Source organism: Moschus berezovskii, chromosome 19 (genome assembly GCF_049115385.1).
Source record: "Moschus berezovskii isolate FMDL1 chromosome 19, NW_MosBer_1.0, whole genome shotgun sequence".
Lineage (NCBI taxonomy): Eukaryota > Metazoa > Chordata > Mammalia > Artiodactyla > Moschidae > Moschus > Moschus berezovskii.
The window spans coordinates 74,526,226-74,546,157 of record NC_142478.1 but is presented as its reverse complement, the minus strand read 5'-3'; the positions used below and the strand labels follow the sequence as shown (position 1 = coordinate 74,546,157).

The 19,932-nt window shown below is 63.2% G+C and overlaps 1 protein-coding gene across 4 annotated transcripts in view; it reads left to right on the top strand.

The window, feature by feature from the left end:
- The first annotated feature begins 1,542 nt into the window (after positions 1-1,542).
- The window catches only part of BCR (BCR activator of RhoGEF and GTPase), an 89,067-nt gene continuing 70,677 nt past the window's right edge, over positions 1,543-19,932 (top strand). For 2 of the 4 annotated variants that reach the window (XM_088828376.1, XM_055404848.2), the window contains exon 1: positions 1,551-3,272. In XM_088828376.1, the coding sequence (XP_088684502.1) occupies positions 1,985-3,272 (1,288 nt within the window). In that variant the 5' untranslated portion in view covers positions 1,551-1,984. Of the gene's footprint in view, positions 3,273-19,932 lie in introns of all 4 variants that reach the window. The other 2 variants (XM_088828377.1, XM_088828378.1) reach the window with 2 other exon arrangements.

Here is a 19,932-nt window from a genome sequence, read left to right as displayed (position 1 = left end):
CTGGGTTCAGGTTCTGCCAGATCCACTCAACGGGTTGCCGGAGGAAGTCACTAATGCCGATGGTGAGCTGCCCTGTGCCGTGCGCTGGAAGGTCACGGTTTATTGCTCCCGACTTGAAGAAGAGGTCTTCAGCATGTAAATGCAGCTGGGGTTCCTGCCTGGCTCTGCCGGCCGCCAAGTCAGGGCCTCAAGCCCTCCTTCCTCAGATGCAAAACAGGCTTTTTTCCCCTCCAGGCCCTGTCCACTGGGCAGAGGAGCGCGAGGGTGGACACAGCTGAGCTCGGAGCGCGGGCAGGGAGCCGTGCCCGGAGGCGTCGCCAGTCCCCCTTCCCCCGCCCCCCACCACCCCGGGGCTTTTCCTGCCAGGCTCCCAGGGCACCAACGTGAAAGGCGACCAAGGGAGGAACAGCACAGGTTAAGTTATGGTTGCCCCCCCGCCCCGGGGCAGCTTCCGCACGGTGCTCATAACACTGCTCCACGTGAGGACTCAGGGAGGAGCGGAAGGGAACTGCCAAGGTCACACAAGCCGCCGGGGGAGAGACCCGAAGCCCTGCCAGGCCGCCCTGGGCTCCGCTCCCGCCAGATGAGACGTCAGGGCACCCGCTCTGGGTGGCGCCGGAGCTGGGGGGGCGGTGGGCGGGTAAGAGAACCCGCAGGCGGCGGGGGCGGGCGTGTGTGTGCGTTCTGCTTCTGCCGTCAACGCCCGGGGAGGCAGGCGCGAGCGGCCCAGAGGCGCCTGGCCCCTGGCCGGGGTCTGCGGCTGGCACAGCCCGTTTCCTTTCCGTCCCCAGAAGGCTGGTCGGGGTCTTCTCGGCCCTCGGGCCCCGCACCCCCGCACCCCCGCCGCCCACTCCGCGGTGTGTCTGAGATCTCCGGGCTTCTCCGGCGGACCGAAAGCAGGCTCCGCGTCACTGCCCGCCGGGCCGTGCTGTCCGCCTGCGTCCCCCACCCCTGCGCGCCCAGTGGAGGCCGGGGACCCCCCTCGGAGGCAGTGGACACATAAGTGCCGAGTCAGGGCTGCAGGAGGCGAGACGTGCGTGCTGCGCGGCCCGGCCGGGGGGAGGCATTCCTACGGACCCTCGACGTGGTGCTTCAGCCGTCACGCCGGGACCCCAGCGCCCGGGGGCCCGTTGGCGACCGCCGGGCGACCTGCCCGCTGGGGAGCTCGCTCAGCCAGTGACGCCAGCGAGGGGCCACCCGGCTGGCCGGGATCCAGGGCACCTGTTCCCGGGAGCGCAGAAGTCGCAGTGCCGGCCTCAGTTTCCCCAGGCGCGGGGGCCGCTGGCAGGGCCGCGGCCGGGGGTGGGGGTGGCGGCCCCTTTAAGAGGCCCCGCCCCGCTCCAGCAGCAGCGCCGCGGCCCCGCCCCTGCCCCGCCCCTTCCTGCGGCGCCGAGCGCGGGCGGCGTGCGCGAGAGCGGCGGGAGCGGGCGGGCCGAGCGCCGCGCGGGGAGAGGCCCCTTTAAGAGGCTCCCCCAGCGCGCCATCAGACGCGCCGAGGCCCCGCCCCCGCCCCGCCCCGCCCCGCCCCTTCCTGCGGCGCCGAGCGCGGGCGGCGCGCGACAGAGCGGCGGGAGCGGCGGGCCGAGCGCAGCGCGGGGAGCCGGGCGGCGGCGCGGGAGCCCGAGGACAGCGGCGCGCGGGCGGCGGCCATGGGCTAGCGGGCCGGCCGAGCGAGGCAGCGCCGCCCCGCCCCGCGCGCGCGCGCGCCGGAGCCCCGCACACAATAGCGGGCGCGCGCCCCGCGCCCTTCCCCCGCGCGCGCCCCGCGCCCCGCCCCGCGCGCCGGCCGCCCGGCCGCGGCCTCACCTGCCGCCCGGGAGGGGGCGGGCATTGTTCGCGCGCCGCCGCCGCCGCCGCCGCGCCGTGGGCATGCTGGCCGCCCGGCGTCCCGGGCCGGGCCTGGCGGGGCCGCCGCGCCGTCGCTGAAGCCGGCCCCGCTGGCGCGCGCAGCCGGGCGGCGCAGGTGAGGAGCCGCGGCCGCGCCATGGTGGACCCGGTGGGCTTCGCCGAGGCGTGGAAGGCGCAGTTCCCGGACTCGGAGCCGCCGCGCATGGAGCTGCGCTCGGTGGGCGACATCGAGCAGGAGCTGGAGCGCTGCAAGGCCTCCATCCGGCGCCTGGAGCAGGAGGTGAACCAGGAGCGCTTCCGCATGATCTACCTGCAGACGCTGCTGGCCAAGGAGAAGAAGAGCTACGACCGGCAGCGCTGGGGCTTCCGGCGCGCCGCGCAGCCCCCCGACGGCGCGGCCGAGCCCCGCGCGCAGCCCGCGCCCGCCGAGGGCGCCGACCCGCCGGCCGCCGACGAGCCCGAGGCCCGGCCCGACGGGGAGGGCTCCCCGGGCAAGGCCAAGCCCGCGGCCGCGCGCAGGCCCGGGCCCGCAGCCGCCGCCGAGCGAGACGACCGCGGGCCCCCCACCAGCGTGGCGGCGCTGCGCTCCAACTTCGAGAGGATCCGCAGGGGCCCCGGCCAGCCCGCGGCGGCGGCGGACGCCGAGAAGCCCTTCTACGTGAACGTCGAGTTCCACCACGAGCGCGGCCTGGTGAAGGTCAACGACAAAGATGTGTCGGACCGCATCAGCTCCCTGGGCAGCCAGGCTATGCAGATGGAGCGCAAGAAGGCGCAGCAGCAGGGCGCCGCGCCGAGCGCCGCGGACACCCCCAGGCCCTCGTTTCGCGGGCGCGCCTCCGAGGGCGGCGACTACGAGGACGTGGAGCTGAACCCGCGCTTCCTGAGGGACAACCTGATCGACTCCGACGGCAGCGGCAGGCCCCCCTGGCCGCCCCTGGAGTACCAGCCCTACCAGAGCATCTACGTCGGGGGCATGATGGTGGAAGGGGAGGCCAAGGGTTCGCTGCAGCGCAGCCAGAGCACCTCGGAGCAGGAGAAGCGCCTTACCTGGCCGCGGAGGTCCTACTCCCCGCGGAGCTTCGAGGACAGCGGAGGCGGCTACACACCGGACTGCAGCTCCAACGAGAACCTCACGTCCAGTGAGGAGGACTTCTCCTCCGGCCAGTCCAGCCGCGTGTCCCCGAGCCCCACCGCCTACCGGCCCTTCCGGGACAAGAGCCGCTCACCCTCGCAGAACTCCCAGCAGTCCTTCGACAGCAGCAGCCCCCCGACGCCCCAGTGCCAGAAGCGGCACCGCCAGGGCCCCGTGGTGGTGTCCGAGGCCACCATCGTGGGCGTCCGCAAGACGGGGCAGATCTGGCCTAGCGATGGGGACAGCTTGTCCGGCAAGCTGCCTCAGGACGGCACCTTCCACGCAGATGCAGGTAAGTGCCTCTGCCAGCCTGGTGGGCACACCTGAGAGATTGGGGGTGCAGGGGCAGGTAGGTACTTTGTGGAGTGGTTCTCATTGGGAGTGGCGCCCATTCCCCCAGCTGAACAAACTCCATCCTTGCTTTCCTCCTGAATGCAAATTCCCAGTGTCTGGAGTGGGATTCGGGTGGGAGGGGTGGTGTGTCAGGATGGTGGAGGTGGCTCCTTCCTTTGGGTCTGGAGCCTGTGCTTTCTCGTGAGAGTACTTCCTCTCCACGGGTTGGGACCAGGAACGCCTTGGACAGCCGTCTCCTCGCCCTCCACCTGGGGCAGCAGGGATGGTCTGGGGGCAGGGAGGTGAGGGGGGAGTCATCTCTGATCTCTGGGTGGATACTTCAGCAGGGACTGATCAATGCCTTGGGCAGTCCCCGCCACCTGCCCTGGGAGAGTTCCACGACACGTCCGGGGAACCCACGGGATGCCAGCTGCTCCCCGGCCCGAGGAGGGTCGGGTTCATTCTCTGGCCGGCAGGCAGCCCCAGGCGTCGGGTTCGTTCTCTGGCCGGCAGCCCCAGCGCAAGTCAGAGCAGGTGAAAAATACAAACCAGGAGGAAGGGAGGCCACAGTCAGTTCTGACTCAGGGGGCCACCGGAGAGCCGGGGCTGAGGAGCTCTATCCGGGGCTGAAGCAGGGCCACATCCGTGCTGATCTGTCCGGTTTGGACAGGAGACCTCCCTGCTGGGCATCTCAGCCCCGCTCCGTCGTCCCCCTTGCCCACGCATGCTCATGTTCGGCTCCGAGTCCACGGTCCGGCTCCTGGCCCCGAGATGAAACCCACGGGACCGTGTGTATAACGCGTGCGCACATCTTTGTACAGACACCGTGTGGCGCCAGGCTGGTGGGACTGTGTTCCGAGAGCCAGGCGCAGTTTGTGATGGAGTCAGGACAGGGATTTGGGGTTGCTGGGGGTGAGGCAGTCGGGAACCTCTCAGAGTCCCGATCGCTGCTGAGCTGATGTGGTTTTCCGCTCCATTGACTTTCTCTTTTTCTGCCGACGGAGTTGTGTGTGCTTGGTTGGTCAGAACCCTCTTGAAACAAGGGAGGCTATTTTTGGCTCTGGAGGGGCCTCTTTGCCTTCCGCGCTCTGTCCTGTTTGTTTGGGGCTCATCTCACTGGTTGATTCTGTCCGTGCTGTGTTGCTAGGACCTGTGGTGGGGCCCAGCCTCCCTCCCCCAGGCCCCTCGTGTGTGGGGAAGCCGGTAGTATTGAGAAGACCGTTTTGCAGGCAGGTCAGCTCCTCTGGATTCTGGAGGATTGCCCTGTGGTCGCTGGGCACCAGCCCTGTCTGGCCAGCTGTCAGCCCGGCAAGCCGGCTTGGACTGGCCCTCAGCACCCGCGAGGTGTGTGTGAACAGTGTCAGCGGAGGCGGGAAGGAGAGCTCCTCGTGGAGGCCTGTCGTCCGAAGCTGTGCTCTTGCTGGGGGAGGTGGGCGTTTCCAGCGAGTGGGGCCCCACTGGGGGTGTGTGTTTGGGGGGCCTCCCCGCAGGCCGTCTCCTGAGCTCGCAGCCCCTCGCCTGCCTTTGGCCTCTGGCTCTTTGTGTGATGCAGGGTGGGCTCCCAGCCGAGGAGGTCATCTGACAACTTGGACCATCCCCGCCCCTTTGGCCCTTGGTGAATCCTGCTCTGAAAGCCCTCCAGGGTCCCACCTACGTCTCTTGTTGGGTTTTGAAGCTCCTGGCAGTTTCAGCTCTGGGAGCTTGCCCAGCCTGCTTCTCAGGGCTCTCCGAGGTATGTGGCTGAAGGCGAAGGTGGGACCGCCGGGGCCAGGCCATCTGTCTCCTTCCCTAAGGTTTGCCCACGTTCCCTAGACGCCTGCTGGCCAGGACCTGCACCTCTGACGTGGGACAGTGGGGAGGGTCCCAGCGTGGACGGAGGGGACCTCACCTTGTTCTCTGCTGCAGCAGCATCTGTGTCCGAGGGGAGGGAAGCAGCTGGAATGGTGACCGTGCCCTGACACGCGTGTCTTCCAGGAGCTCGGCCTCACCGCCCCCGCCCGCCACCCCGACCTCCATCTGCAGATAAGGATCCCGCCAGGAAGTGGCAGAGGGGCCTCTGGGCCCCTCGGGGACTCGGACCCCCGGTCCTTTCCGCTGCCCTTCACACCCCTGAGAAACGGGGCTGGGTAGGTCCCGGGGCCCTTCCGGCTGCAAGCCCCGCTGTGTGCAAGCCCACCCCCCACCATGCAAGCTGAGTGGAAGGCGGGAGCATGGTCCTTGCCCCCGCTTGGGAGCTTAAAACGGCAGCGGGAGACGGGAACGCACACAGCCCAGGGCCGGGTCGGGAGGGTGGGAAGGCGGCTGTGCCCATTCTCATCCCTTAAATTCCTTTCAGGGACTCTGGCCTCCCCTTCCTGAGAAAGGCAGCTCAGCCAGGACCTTTCCTCCTGAGGTCCAAGGCACACCACACCGCGTGTCCCCCGTGAACTGGGGCCCAGGTCCCCCTGGGCTCCGGCTGGCGGCTGCTCTGTTTTTTCTGTTTCTGCTAAGCAGTGAATTTGCCCTTTGGATCCTGGTGACACGTTATCGTTAGAGCAATCACGGCTTTGTTGTTCCCTTAGGTTGTTGAGTGGACTGGTGACCTGCCTGAGTAACTGTCGGGCAGAAAAGGGTCTCTCGGGCCTGGCCTGGCCACCACCAGCTTCACAGACCAGGCAGAGCCTGTAGGCACCTCCAAGTTGAGCCTGAGTGCGGCCTCCTTCCCGGGGACGGAGGCAGAGTCTGAGACCATTTAAGTCATCGATCGACAGGCTGGAGAGGGACTCTCGATGGAATTGTATGAGGGTTCTCTGGCCTGGAAAGGATGGCTTTCTGGTTTGGGGAACAGAAGGCAGCACTCAGTTCCCCGAGGAAGGAGCTGAGGTGTAGATTCGCTTGGGTCCAGGGCTCAGTGCCCCTCGTTTCTCCCTGTCACGGCTCAGGTGGCCTCCCCGCCTGGCCAGGAGTCCTGCGGTCCAGCCCACGCCCTGGTTTCAGAGGGTTCTGGGTTCACGGCGAATAGACAGGCCTCTTCTCAAGTTGTTGGACAACAGGCCTGAGTTTTGACTGAGTCTGCTTTTTAGATGAAGTCTCAGGAGTTGGTGGAGGATTTAATAAACTAGGAGCCCTTTGGGGCTCTTGACCCCAACTGGAATTAGAACTCCAGTGGCTCATGTTGGATTTTTTTTTTTCCTTCTTTCTGAAAAAAAAAAGTAAAATGAGTTACTTATGTGACAAGGGACAGGTTTTTCTTTATCCTGGAAAACGTTGCTGTTTAGTCTTTAAAAGTCGTGTCTGACTCTTTTGCGGCCCCGTGGACTGTAGCCTGCCAGGCTCCTCTGTCATGGGATTCTCCAGGCAAGAATACTGGAGTGGGTGGCCATTTCCTTCTCCAGGGGATCTTCCCGACCCGGGGATGGAACCTGCATCTCCTGCCTTGCAGGCAGATTCTTTACCACTGAGCCACTTGGGAAGCCCATCCTGGCAAAACATACGTAACAGAATCTGACGTGTTCTCTGTTTTCCACGTCCAGCTCAGTGGCCGTCAGCGCATTCGTGCTGTTGTGTGACCGTCAGTATCTCTAGGACTTTCCGTCACGCAGCGGCTCACCCTCCTCCACCCCCAGCCCCAGGCCCCCGCCGCTGTGTCTCCCCCGCCGCTGTGTCTCCCCCGCCGCTGTGTCTCCCCCGCCGCTGTGTCTCCCCCGCCGCTGTGTCTCCCGTCCGCTTTCTCTGCATTTACATGTCTCCCGTGCCCCCCATGAGTGGAATCGGCGCGCTTGTCCTTCTGGGCCTCCGTGGTTTCCCTCGGTCGGGTCTGATGTTGCCGGGTGGTGTCCTCGTCCTTCACAGGCGTCTCTTCAGGGGAACCCCTGGCAGTGAGGGCCGTGTTTCCTTGACTTTCACCCCCGACGTGTGTTCGTGTCCTGGGGGCAAGCTGCAATGGACTGGGGGCCTTCAGCAGCAGAAATCTATTTTCCCTTCGACCCTAGAGTCTGCAAGTCCAGGATGAAGGTGCCAGCAGGCACGGTTTCCTCGGGGACCCCTCCCCTTGGCTGGCAGCTGGGCCCGCCTTGATGCCCTTCCACAGGGTGGTCCCTCTGTGCCCGTGGACCCCTGGTGACTCTGTGTCTCTGAAACCTCTTCTGCTTATAAGGACATGATCCACATTGGCTTAGGGCCCCACCCTGATGACCCTGAACTTAATCACCTCATGAGAATCCTGCCTCCCACTTATGAGATGCTGGAGGCTAGGCCCTCAGTGTGTGAGTTTGGGGGCGGAGGGACTCAGGTTGGTCCCCAGCACTCAGCGAGTCCCTGATCAGACAGCAGAGAGTTGGTGCATGAGCAGCCTCACCCCCGGTTTTAGGAGGAATTCACGGTGAGGCGTTGAGCGGCCCTCTGAGGCCGGGACCGCTGGCCGGCTGCATTTCTTCCCTTATCTAGCAGTTAGGGGTTGGACCCTGTCGTTGCTAAAAGATGTTTTCCTTCCATTCTTCTTTTTTTTCTTTTTTTGGCCTTGCGGCTTGCAGGATCTTAGTTCCCCAACCAGGGATTGAGCCTGGGTGTCCATGGCAGTAAAAAAAAAAAAACAAAACACTGAGTCCTAACCACTGGACCACCAGAGAAGTCCCTTGAATTTTTTTTTCCTTTAAATTGATGAACACAATTTTTGCGGGTCTTTCTTCTTTATGCCCATTTGTACCTGTGTTCCCTTTACCACAGCAGCCACTTCTCCCTGTTCGGACCCTCAGAGGGATTTATTGGGCATCTACCCGGTGCCCGGCCCTGCCCTGGAAAGCCTCTTGTGTCTGTACCCACGGGTTCGTGGGAAGGCTGCTCCCCCTGCACCTTGTCTTTGAGGAGCAGGGCAGACAGAGCCTCAGTGATGTCCCCGCGCCTTCCCCGGCCACGTGTCTTCCCTTAGCTGTGCGCTTGCCGTGGCTTCCTGTTAGTCCCGCGTCTGCGTGGCTTCCTCCTTCCGCGTGGCGCGTTCTTAAGACAGAGGCCAGCCGTGGCATCTGTACCTCGGGTGCCGCGGTGTCTGAGGGTCCCAGGTGGAGCGCAACCCCACCCCCGTCTCTGAGGATCCTGTTTGCTCAGGCCCTCAATGTTCTGACCCCACCGGGCTCACCACCACCCCATCTGATAATTGTCCCTGATTTGGGGGGCCTGACAGCACAGGTACCCCAGCAAGGAAGCTTGTTGGCTTTGAAGGTGACCTCCGAGGCCATTTCTGCTTCTTTGCTGAGGCTGGGGCTCATCTTGCTCAATCCTAAGAGCTTCCTGAATCCCATCCTCGTTGGAGTGGATGGGGCGGTGGCTGGTGCCTGGGGTGCGGGCGGGGACCACGAGGCCCAACCTGGGAAGTAAAAACTTGGCTCTGGAGTAGGCTGTTTCACGTGCCCTCGGAACATTCTTGTGAAGCAGCTGGAGTGTGATTATTATCATAATTATATGCTGTCTGTCAGGTTGGCTCTGCGGGGGCGTGGGACCCGTACCCCCGCCCAAGGTCACGTGGTCAGTGCAGGGGCCCGGTCTCCTCGGCTGGCGAGTGCTGCCCAGCGCATGAGAGTGGGCCCCTAGTGAGGGACCCTTCCTTTAGGATTAGGGGGACCTGATGAGTCACGACGGAAGCAAACAAACAAAACATCTGTTGCAAGATATCCTGAACCCGTCCATCCTCCTGGGGTACCTGGCTCATATTCCACTGGCAGCTTGGGCAGCAGAGGGCCCGAGAGGACAGGCATGTTGGGGGGATGCTACCCACCCATCTGCCCCGTCCATCCAGCTGGGGAGGGGTCGTGACGCTGGCCGGCTCCGGACAGGGCCTGGCTGGGAGCAGGTGACCGAGGCGCTCGGCTGTGTGCATAAGCAGGGTCAGCACACGGCCCAGGGGGCGCCAGGAAGGCCCATCTGTGGCCAAGACTCCGTGGCGCGCAGACTCTACAGGGAGCAGGAGCACTCTATCGCGTCCCTGCCGCTTCCACAAGGGCCGGGAACGGGCACCCTGGGGGGGTCCTCCTCACCGGTGCCTCTGTTGGCGTCAGAAGGACCTTTGAAGGTTCATTTTTACAGGCCTGACCTGCTCCCTTGAAAGAATGCTGCCAGGTCGGTTGGTCTGCCAGGGGGGCGGGGAGAGAGTTGCTCTGCAGATGACGTGCGTGTACCCTTGCGTGGAGCAAGGTCAGCCTTCTGGAATGGATGTCCACCTGGTCCGCGGGAAGAACGCAGACCCCGAAGGCTGGAGACCTGGACGCGCCCCAGGCCCGGCGTGTGGCTTGTGGTGCAGGAGCTTGGCTCTGTCGGCCAGCGAGGATGCCCTGTCTCGGGGCCTTGCGGGGGTTCTGAGTGCCCAGGAGAGCCGCCCCCTCAGGCAGCTGGCATCAGTCGATTGAACGCCCCGTGGTGAGCGATTCTGAGGGAGGTATAGGCCTTTGCACCCACTGGGCACGGCTCCGGGGCCCCAGGGGCCTGCAGGCCCTCCGTCTCTCCTACTGTGTCCTTCTCGGCTCAGCGGCCTTCCCGGTGTTAAAGGTAGTCTGTGTGTGTTTTTCTGCCCTCAAAGGAAAGCCAGCTGCTGTATTTGCTGGGCTGTTCCCTCCATCCGGGGCACTCAGGGCCATGCACCCGTGTCATCCGCCCCCATTGCCCCTGAGGAGGGCTGGGGGTACCCTGAGGCTCGTGGTGGAAGAGAGGGGATGACGTTCACTCCCCGCCTCCCCAGTGTCACGGCGCCGCTGTGGTTGTGAGTGGGGACGCACTGGTGGGCCCACCATGCCCATGCACCCATCGCCCGTCCGCTCCAAGGTGCGGGGTCCCTGGGCTGGGCCTCAGAGCCCTGCCGCCAGCCTCTTGGCGGAAGCCCTGGCGACCCGACCTGCGAACCATCTTGGGTGGCGCTCAGCGCGGCGGCTCAGCCTCTGGGCCTAATGTGTGCGAACGGCTGGATTCGTGTCTGCTCCGATTTCAGAACGGAAAGTGGAAGTCCTTCATGAATGCCCGCTGCAGAAAACTTTCCGTTTTCTCCCCTAGGAACACGAAAGGGGGTGAAGTGTTTGCTTCGGGGCCCTGCCGCATGGTGGGGAGGGGCTGGAGCCAGGACCGCCATGCTCTGGACAGCCGCCAGGAGGGTCAGCATCTTGTCGAGGGGGCTGCCCGACGGCCACCCATCCCCTTCGGCTCTAAAACAGCCAGGCTGTGGTGATGCACGTCGGCCTGGGTTGCCCTCCTGTGATCTCTTGTCAGCAGCCACATGGGTGAGTCCCTGCAGCAGAGCCGACTCTTCTCTGCGGAGGGGCCCGTGAGACCCCTGGCCGGGGCTCTGGGGGGAGCCTGGGAGACCTGGTCCCGGCCCTGCCTGCCACCTCCTGGCTTCTCCCGGCCCACGGGCCCCATGCGGTTGCTCGTCTCCATCACGTGTGCAGTCTTGGGTGCAGGAACCCCAGCGGGGAAGCAGGGAGGTCAGCGGGCTGAGACTCGGCCGCCTGGGAGAGGTGCCCCATCCCAGGCGCCGGGCTGGGATGCAGCTCCCCCAGGCAGCAGGCGGGGGGCATCCCTGCAGGCTGATGGGGGGCAGCAGGCAAGGGCGTGGCTGCCAGAGCCCCAGTGCCTCTCCGGTCTCCCCAAGAGTAAGCGGGACCTCTGGGAGAAGAGCAGGACGTGGCTGTTTCTCCACCCTCTTTTTATCCATCTCCCTCCCTCCCTCTCCCGTCTCCCTGATCCCAGAGCACTGGGCTCCCTGAGCCCGTGAGTGGATCAGAGCCCGTCCTGAGGGAGGAGGGTCACTCTCTGTCCACTGACTTCTAAGGCGAGCATGACGGGACATGACCGTAATAAGACCTTGGACATCACAGGGCCAGGCAGGGCTTTCCTGGGGTGCGCCCTTTGTCAGTGGGGTGCACTGACGCTCACGCCGTCCCCACGGGGCTCCAGGTGTGCAGACCGAGTGGGAACGGGGGTCAGGACCCACGTATGGTCCCTCAGCGGTCCCCTTTGACGGCTGCTTCCAGAGGGGCTTTCTGAAGGCCCGGCGGGGCTGGGCTTCAGGTGGGGAGGGTCTGCGAGTTCATCTGACTGGGGCCTCCTGTGGGTCAGCAGGGCGGCACGTGACATCTAGTTGTCCAAGTCCGGCCTGGCCTCCAGGCTGTGGCTTTTACTCAGCGTGGTGCCGCTGGGCCCGAGGACTCAGCTGGAACTGGGCCTGGCGGAGACTGGAGACTGCCTCTCTGTCCCGGCCGCCCACGGGGCCACCTCTACCGTAGTTGGGAAGATCACGCAGCCGCCACCGCCTCGCCGCTCCCAGCGAGTCTGATTTCTGAGGCCCTTCTTGTTTGTGCTCAGTATCAGTTCCCGTGGGTTAGCTCTCCGGGGGTGACTGACTCAGCCGGGCCTTCTGCTCAGGGTCTCCCAGAGGGTCGTCCCCTTCTGGGACTGCGCCTTGCCTCCCAGCCCAGCTTGTTGGCAGAATCAGTTCCTGGTGGTCTGTAGGGGCAGCCCTGTTTTCTTGCTGTCCGTCGGCAGCTCCCAGAGGCCGCCTGTCTTCATAAAGCACTTTCCGCACAGATGTCTGATCTCCTCCCAGCCAGCCTGGGTTTCTGGAAGCCTCCTTGAGCCGTCTCCTGTGCGGCCCAAGAACTGTCCCCCTGTGGAATCCGTGAGCCCTGGCTGTGTGTCTTGAACGGCTGCTGTGTAGAAGGGGAGTGGATGTCTTCAGGGTCATACCTGGGAGGCTGATCTGTTGTTAACTGTTGAAAGCTTCAGGGAAACAGGGCTTCGCTGGTGGCTCAGCTGCTGAAGAATCCGCCTGCAGTGCGGGAGCCCTGCGTTGGATCCCTGAGTTAGGAAGATCCTCTGGAGAAGGGAAAGGCTACCCACACCAGTATTCTGGCCTGGAGAATCCCACGGAGCCTATAGTCCATGGGATTGCAAAGAGTCGGACACAACTGAGCAACCTTCACTTTCACTTTTCAGGGAAGCAAGTGTTAAGGGAAGTTTTCTTTTCTTCCCTGCTTTACGTGGCTCCGCTCAGGCAGCAGGATGCTGCTGGGGTTCTTGGGTCAGACACCTCTGAGGATGCGAGAGTGTGTAGGCCGTGTGGTCCTGTCGGCCAGGTTGGAGAAGGTATGTGCCCCAAGGCCACCTCTGGGAGTCAGGCAGCAAGGTGTAACAGGGGCAGGGCGGAAAGGAGAGGAGGTCAGGCCCCCTTGCTGGCGGGCTGCCCCCCACTGCAGCGTGTCCAGGTCCTGGCCGCAGATGCAAAATACAGTGACGGTGCCGCGTGTGGGTGTCCCTCCTCCATGCTCCAAGCCCTTGTGAGCTTTCCTCACAGAACCTGTGAGGCAGGTAGAGTTGGTCCTCCTGTCCCTGGGAGGTCTGCTCCCCCCAGAGTGTTGCAGGGGTGGGGAGTGGCTGCCAACAGCTCCTATCCCCCCGCATCTTCCCACTTCCAGACATCTCTCCCCTGGAGCCGGGCTGCCTGCGGGTTCACGGCGGCTGAAGTGGGGACCGGAACGTGATCCTGTGCTGTCGATTGAGTGTGTGCTTGAAATTTTCCCCTTAGAAAAAGTTAGTCATTTATCGAGCACAGTTATAAGAGAGAATCCCTTCACCTCGAGAGAGCAGGATGTTGGAATCCTGGATCTTTCTCAAGTTCCAAATATGTGTGAGTCAAGTCTTACTCATCTGTTCCTTGAAGCAGATGTCCTGGGAGAGCCAAGCTGCACTCGAGCCACACCACCCTCCATCCACCCCTGCATCCACCATCCGCCCTCCACCCGCCATCCACCCCTCTGCTCACCCCTGCGTCCACGTCCCCTCCCTCCATCCCTTCGTGATTCAACCTCCCGGCTCCCCGCCCACCTGAGGTTTATGTGACACTTACTTGCCGGGGTCCAAGCTCTGTGCTTAGGCCTCGACACAGTGCCTGGCCCAAGGAGCCCACGGACGCTGATGAGTGGGGGTCAGTGCCAGGTGGGCGCCAAGAAGGGCTGACCCTGCCAGGTTACCTCACGGAAGCTCGCGTGGAGGACGGGCCCCCTGGTTGGGTCTTGAATGGACCCCACAGAAAAGCAGTGTGTCAGGCCACTGTGGAGGCCGAGGACGTCCATCTGGAGGAGCGGGGCGGCCTGGCTATCTGCAGCGGGGCTCGGGACAGCTGGCGCGGGGCTGAGGGCTGAGGGCCTGGCTGGTGACGAGGCGGGGAGGTCTGGCGTGCCCCCCGCCCCCAGCCAGAGAAAGCCCCAGCGATGCCTGCATGGAGGACAGGGGGGCGTGGGGTGGGAGAGCGAGGCTGCAGTGCCCGGCTCTGCTCGGTGCCTAGCCGGGCCACCGTGGGTTCCAGGGTCCCTTCCGCACAGAACTCCTCCCCACTGGGTGGCTGCCGGCCTGGCTCGGGCTGAGCAGGTGGCTGCCTGGCGCTGACCTTTGTTCTGGCTTCTTGACTCAGGGACCCCTGTTGGCGAGCAGCTGTCTGGATGGGGTGGTGTCCTGCCTGCAGGACAGACACGCATCAGCGTGGGTGGACTCTGCTGCTTTCCTTGGTTCTCCCAGGCCCCGGTGGAGCGGTGGTCCACAGATCTGTGGCTGGAAGGGCAGAGAGAGCAGCCCTTGCTCCTCCAGGCCCCTTCCCTGCCGGGGGCTGAGTCTGTGCGGCGTGTGTCCACATGGTGTGACGGGTCTGTGGCTTTGTGAAGCCCGGGACCTGGGACACGATGTCAGCACCCCGCCTGTCTCAGGGTGCATGGTCACTTAGGACTGTGGGAGAGAGTCACGGGGGTTGTCTGTTTAGCTGTGGTAACATACACGCTATGTAAAATTGACCACCTTTAAATTTTTGAGCGCATGACTCAGGGGCATCAAGTGCACTCAGCGTTGAGCTGTCAGCTCCGCCATCCACCTCCAGAACTTTGAGTCTTCCCGCACAGAAGCCCTGGCCCCACTAAACAGCAGCGCCCGCCGCCCCCGTGCCCTGGACCGGCCCCTGACAAGCACCCTTCTCCCCGTTCACTGTCTGAGCCTCTGGCTCCTGCAGAGACCTCTTGTCAGAGTGGAATCCCACAGTATTTGTCTTTCTGTCCCAAGGGCTCATCTGTGGTGGCTGTCAGGACGCCCTTCTTTTTTAAGGCTGAATTTCATGTGTTCCGTTGTGTGGATGGAGCACCTGCTATTTATCTGTTATCTGTGGCTGGTCGCTTGGGTTGGCTCCGCTTTTGCCCGCCGTGAACGAGCCTCCCAGCTCAGCGGTCTTTTTATTGTAACGTCTGAATCCTACCTTGGTTTGCCTCCTCCCTCAGCTGTCTGATTTGTTCATTTTTGGAGGTGGTGTAGTTGCCAAGTCGTGTTCAACTCTCAACGACCCTGTGGACTGTTGCCTTTACTCATTTTTACTGCAATCTAATTTACATTTAGGGCTTCCCCTGGTGGCTCAGCTGGTAAAGAATCCGCCTGCAATGTTCGATCCCTGGCTTGGGACAATCCCCTGGAGAAGGGCATGGTAACCCGCTCCCGTTTCCTTGCCTGGAGAATCCTCATGGACAGCGGAGCCTGGAAGGCTACAGTCTTGTGAGGCGGCAAGAATCTGACATGATTTAGTGACTAAACAGCAGTACAGTTGACATTTAACATTGTGTTCATGTTTAGCTGCACAGTGTTAACAGTTTGGCAGTATGTATAGATTGCATAACGGTCATTGCAGTAAAGTTTCCTTAATGTTCTCACCACACATACTTAACATGTTTATGCTCGCCTCTTTGGATTTCAACCGATTTCCTTTTCTCTTTTAACAGATTTCCAATTATAGGAATTTTTGTCCATGTTAGGAAAGTGAAACTTTGAGTCAGAGGTTAAGAAAAGTATATGTAAGTTATCTCTTCTTTTTTTTAAAAAAAAACCATGCTAAAGATTCAAAAGATGCTACAGTGTCAGCAGAGGTGCCTGCGCACTGAAATGTAATTTTAGAGACAGCAGAGCCAGTCCTCGGGGCACTGCCCTGTGAGTGGTGATGGCGGTGCAGCCACGCTGAGGTGTACAGACAGCAGCCGTGTCGTCCCATAAACCGCCATCCCACCCCCAGAGTTCCGTCCCCGTGTCCCCCACCCCCGCAGCCTGCAGCCCCGGCCACGCCGCCGTGGGTGCCGAGTCCCCTCACCCTCTGCCTGTGCAGTAGTTGGAATCCTGCAGCGGGGGGCCTTCTGGGTCCAGGGTGGGGCGCGGGCGGGTGGCGGGCACTGTGGCCAGTCGAGCGGTTGTGTGTGTCCACCGCTCGTCTCATCCCGTCCTGGGTGGGGGACGCGGTCGTTTCCCCTCCGTTCTGCTCTGCTCGCTTTCCCGAGACCCTTGCTTCCCGTCCCGTCCCCATGCTGCACGTGTCCCGTGGCCTTTCTAGGTCCACCGACCGAGGGAACCAGCGTCCAGCGTGCGCTCATCCCACAACCTCGTCCCCCTGCCAAGTAAACCCCGCAGTCCCCGGCGGTCCCCCCGACTCCCGCCCCACCCTCAGCCCGGGCACAGCTTGTCCGCGTTCGCTCTGCGTGGACTTGCCTTTTCTGGACCTTTCGCACGAGTGAGGCCCGCGGCTTTGTGGCTCTGGGTGGACACGGCCCCGTTTCCTGGTTTCTTCTGGAAGGCCTGTCTTCAGGCCGCCCCGCTTCCTGGCTGGGGCCGGGGGGTGGAGGGTGAGGAGCTGCCCCTGTCGTGTGTCCCCAGTTCCTCCCCAAGCCTGGGCCCTTCTCCCTGGGTTTGGGGCCACTCCCCGCCAGGGACCCAGGGAGCAAGCCCCTTTCCGGCCCCCCGCCTCCATGACGGGGGCCCTGCTGTCCTGTACCCCCAAGGCGGCGGGGGGCAGGCACGTGAGAGGCTGGACCCTGTGGCCTCCACAAGGGGCCTGGGCCCTTTGGTGCCCCCCTCCACCCGTGAGTCCAGCCGCCGGGTCCCTTTGTCACTGTGGCTGCTGGAATGGCCAGCCCTAGGACGGAAGTCCCCAGTGGAGCCGGGGCTGGGCCGGGGGCCAATCATGGTTGGGTTTGGCAGATGCACGGCCGGGTAGGCTGAAGATGGGCTGTGTGGGCTGTGGCCACAGTCGGACCCCACTGCTGCCCGCGGCCCTCAGCCTGGACAGCTGACCCATGTGTCTGGGAGCCGCTGTGGCGTTTGGCGCCTGTCGGGACACCCACTGTCCAGGGGCCTGGTGCCAGAGGGGGGAGCATGTGGCTTCTGGAAACCGGCCAGGGCTGTGGCTGGCCCGGGGTGAGCCCCCCGAGGCTGCTCTCTCCTGCGGGGGCTCTGTTCTTCCTCTGGGAGGGTAGGGACTTCTGGATCCAAGGCAGCAGTGTAGATATGCATGCATAGGTCGTGCCCGCACCCTGCCCCCCCCCGACCCCCACAGGCTCTGACTCCGACAGACGCTGGCGATTATGGCTCCGTGCCTTGGCTGATCCCCTCCTTTGAAGAGCAAACTGCAGGCTGGCTGCCCCGTGCCGAGCCTTACCCAGACTGTGGGATGGATCCTCGGGTCCTAAATCAGCGTCGCGTCTGCAGAGGGACTCAGTGATGACGTGAGGGCTGAGGCTTTCTCTCTGTCGCCGGGAGGCTGGGGACCACAGAAGGCGTGAGGAGACAGGTGCGCTCTTGCGGGGAGTGGCATCCTGGGCGGGGTGGGGGCCCCCATGGGACCCTCTCACGCGTGGGCTCATCTGCCTGTTGCCCAGGTGGGGCCCGGGCATCCTGGAGGTGGTGCACCGACCGAAGTGGGCCCCGCCTGAAGGGTGTGGAGAGCCCCTCCCTGGAGAGACGCACAGCTGGGGACCCCCGTCACTGGTCACTGCGTTCACCGCGAACCCCTTCGGGGTGGCTGCCGCAGAGAGAGAGCGACCAAGGGCCACGCGCCAGTTAGCATCGTCGAGTCAGGGAGGAGCGAGAGATGCCCCCTTCGGTCCTGTTGAAAGGGGCAGGAGACCTCTGCCTGCGAATCCAAGGAGGAGGGTCTCCCCGTGTGTGGGCTGGGTGGGCGATCGGGCCCTGTGTTCGGGGGCTGGCGTGGCGCTCCGGGGAGGCGGTGCTGGGGACCATGTGCTCGCGGCCTGGCCTGCCTGCCGGCACGTGTGCCTGGCGCCTCAGAACCCTGGGTGTTCTGGCGGGGTACGTCGCGGTCGGGACGGATGGCGGGGAGGACATCGGCCGCCTCGTCAGCCGGCTGGACGTGTGGGCCTGTTTTACAGGGGCCACAGCGGAAGCTGAGAAGCCGCCGTTTCCCATCAGAGTCGGAAACACCCAGAGTCCTGTTTCCAAGCAGTGATTTTTTTTTTTTTTCAGATAGTTCACTGTTGGTGTGTGGGTGTGTTTTCAGGGAGACTATCTTTAAAGCCTTTCATTGAACTTGTTACCATATTGCTTGTTTCATGTTTTGGTATTTTGGCTGAGAGCCGTGTGGGATCTTACCTCCGGGGCCAGGCACTGAACCTGCACACACACACACCTCCCCGCCCGCCCGGCGTGGGAAGGCAAAGTCCTAACCACCAGACCACTGGGCAGGGCCCTCAGATGGTCTGCTTTGTTCTAGGAGCACGCCCTCCTTTTCAAACGACATTTTAGGTGACACCTCGGTACACGAAACGGCTGAAGAGGGCCGCTTGGCCCTGCTCCTCCCAGTCTCCCACCCGCATGGGCCGGCCGCCTCCACGTGCGCCGAGGGCCCAAGCGTGCGCTGTCCTGGCGATGGGCCGGGGGCGGCTGTCCCTAGAGAGCGGGCTCCTGCGCCTTCTCCAGGGAGGAGTCAGCCGGGCGGGGAGCCTGGCACAGCTTCCTCCTCGGGGCCGAGACACAGACCTGCTTCCCAGGACGCCCAGCTCTTTATCCACAGGTGTGGCGTGGGGTGAGGGGGCGCGCCGGCTCGGACCTGGGTCTGCGTGTGTGTGTGTGTGGGGGTCCAAACCTGCGTGCGCCAGGGGTTAAAGGCAAGGTTTTCGGTTGTCATGAAACGTTCTGGTTTGTTTCTTTCATCTAAAATTATGATGAAGAATTAGGTCACAGCCTGGCAGCGTGCGTCACCACCGTCTGGCCCCACCTGCCTCCTAAACTCTGTCCCCAGGCAGCGCTGACAGCCCTGGCACCCCCGCCGCCTCCTCTGTCTCTGGGTTTGACGGCTCCGGGCGCCTCACAGATCCTGCCGTGTTTGTCCATTTGTGTCTTGCTCAGCATCGTGGCTTCAGGGTTGGTCCACGCTGTGGCAGGCGTCAGAGCGTCCTTCCTTCTTAGGACCGAAGGACGTGTGGAGAGGCCGCGTTTTGCTTACCCGTGCGTCCATCAGGGGGCTGTTGCCGGCTTTGGCTGCTGTGAGCGTGGCTGGAACGCGTTTCCGCTGGAGCCCTTGCGACCTGGTGCCCCTGTGGGAGTGCCCAGCACTACGCGGCACCGTGGATGAGAGAAGGGGCCGGGCGCCGTGTTCCTGGGCACAGCCCTCTGGGGGTGGAAAGGGGGCTGATGAGAGGCAGGCGTCCTTGGAAAGGCCTGTCTGTGGTGGCGCGGCCTGTAGTCGTCGCCAGCCACCTTCTGTGCCTGCCAGGCGCTCCTGGACGTGGCGGACCTCCGATCAGGTCCTCGGGAGGTGGTGGAGTGGTTTTCTGGGTGAGCCACCCGCCCGCCCCAGGCAAGTCAGTGGTGAAGCCAGCATCGAGGTGGGCCGGCACTCCCAGGCCCGTGTGTGTTTGACACTCTGCTTCATGAGTGGAGCAGGGTGGGGAGGTGCCCCCCTGCCACCGGCGCCGGCAAGTGCTGCACCTGGCCCTGGAGTGGATTGGGGTCCTGCCCCTCAGTCAGCAGGTTGGGAATCAGGGTGGGGGCCGGCTGACAGGGATGTGCGAGGGGACTGAGGGACCAGGAGTCTCGAAAGCAGGCAGAGACCGAGATCCGGGCGTCTGCCCTTTCCTGGAAACCTGGCTCCTTTTCTAACCAGAGTCCATTGAGTTTTGCCAGCTTCAGGAAGTCTGTCCGACCTGGCCTGGCTGCAGAACGCGGATGCCTGGTTTCTGCAGAGCCTAGTTGACTCCCGGCCCCTTCTCTTGAGTTCTCAGGGTCCACACTGTTCACGAGTCATTAGCGATGTTTATAAACTCAGACCCAGGAATCCCACCTTAGATTTTCCTAAGGAAATAGGACTTTTTTTTTTCTCTTTTCCTTTTGGTATTATTGTCCGAGCTGATTCATTGTATCCATAACAGTGGAAAGCTGGAAAGAAACTAACCTAGTCTGGCAGTAGGAAGGGGTTACATGAGCTGGGTGGACTGTGATACAATCAGCTCGTGGCAACAATGAAGATTCTGTAGCCCTGGGGTCCAAGCTCCTAGGTAAGGAGCCGAATTAGGGTTTGTATCTGTCGTCTTTTGCTGTGTAACAAACCCTCCCCGCGCTGAGCAGTTTAGAACAGCATGCTTTAATCCCTTCTGACTCCATGTTGGTGGACAATTCTTCTGTCAGCCGTCACTTGGTGGGGCCCTCTCGGTCCCTATGGCCAGCCCCTCATTCCGCGGTCCAGCCTGGGTGCCTTCACACGGAGGCTGGGGTCCGCAGATACAAGCTGAGGCTGCAACGCCTCTTGAGGTCTTGGCCGTGGAGCTCGCAGTCCGTCACCTCCGGCGTATTGGTCG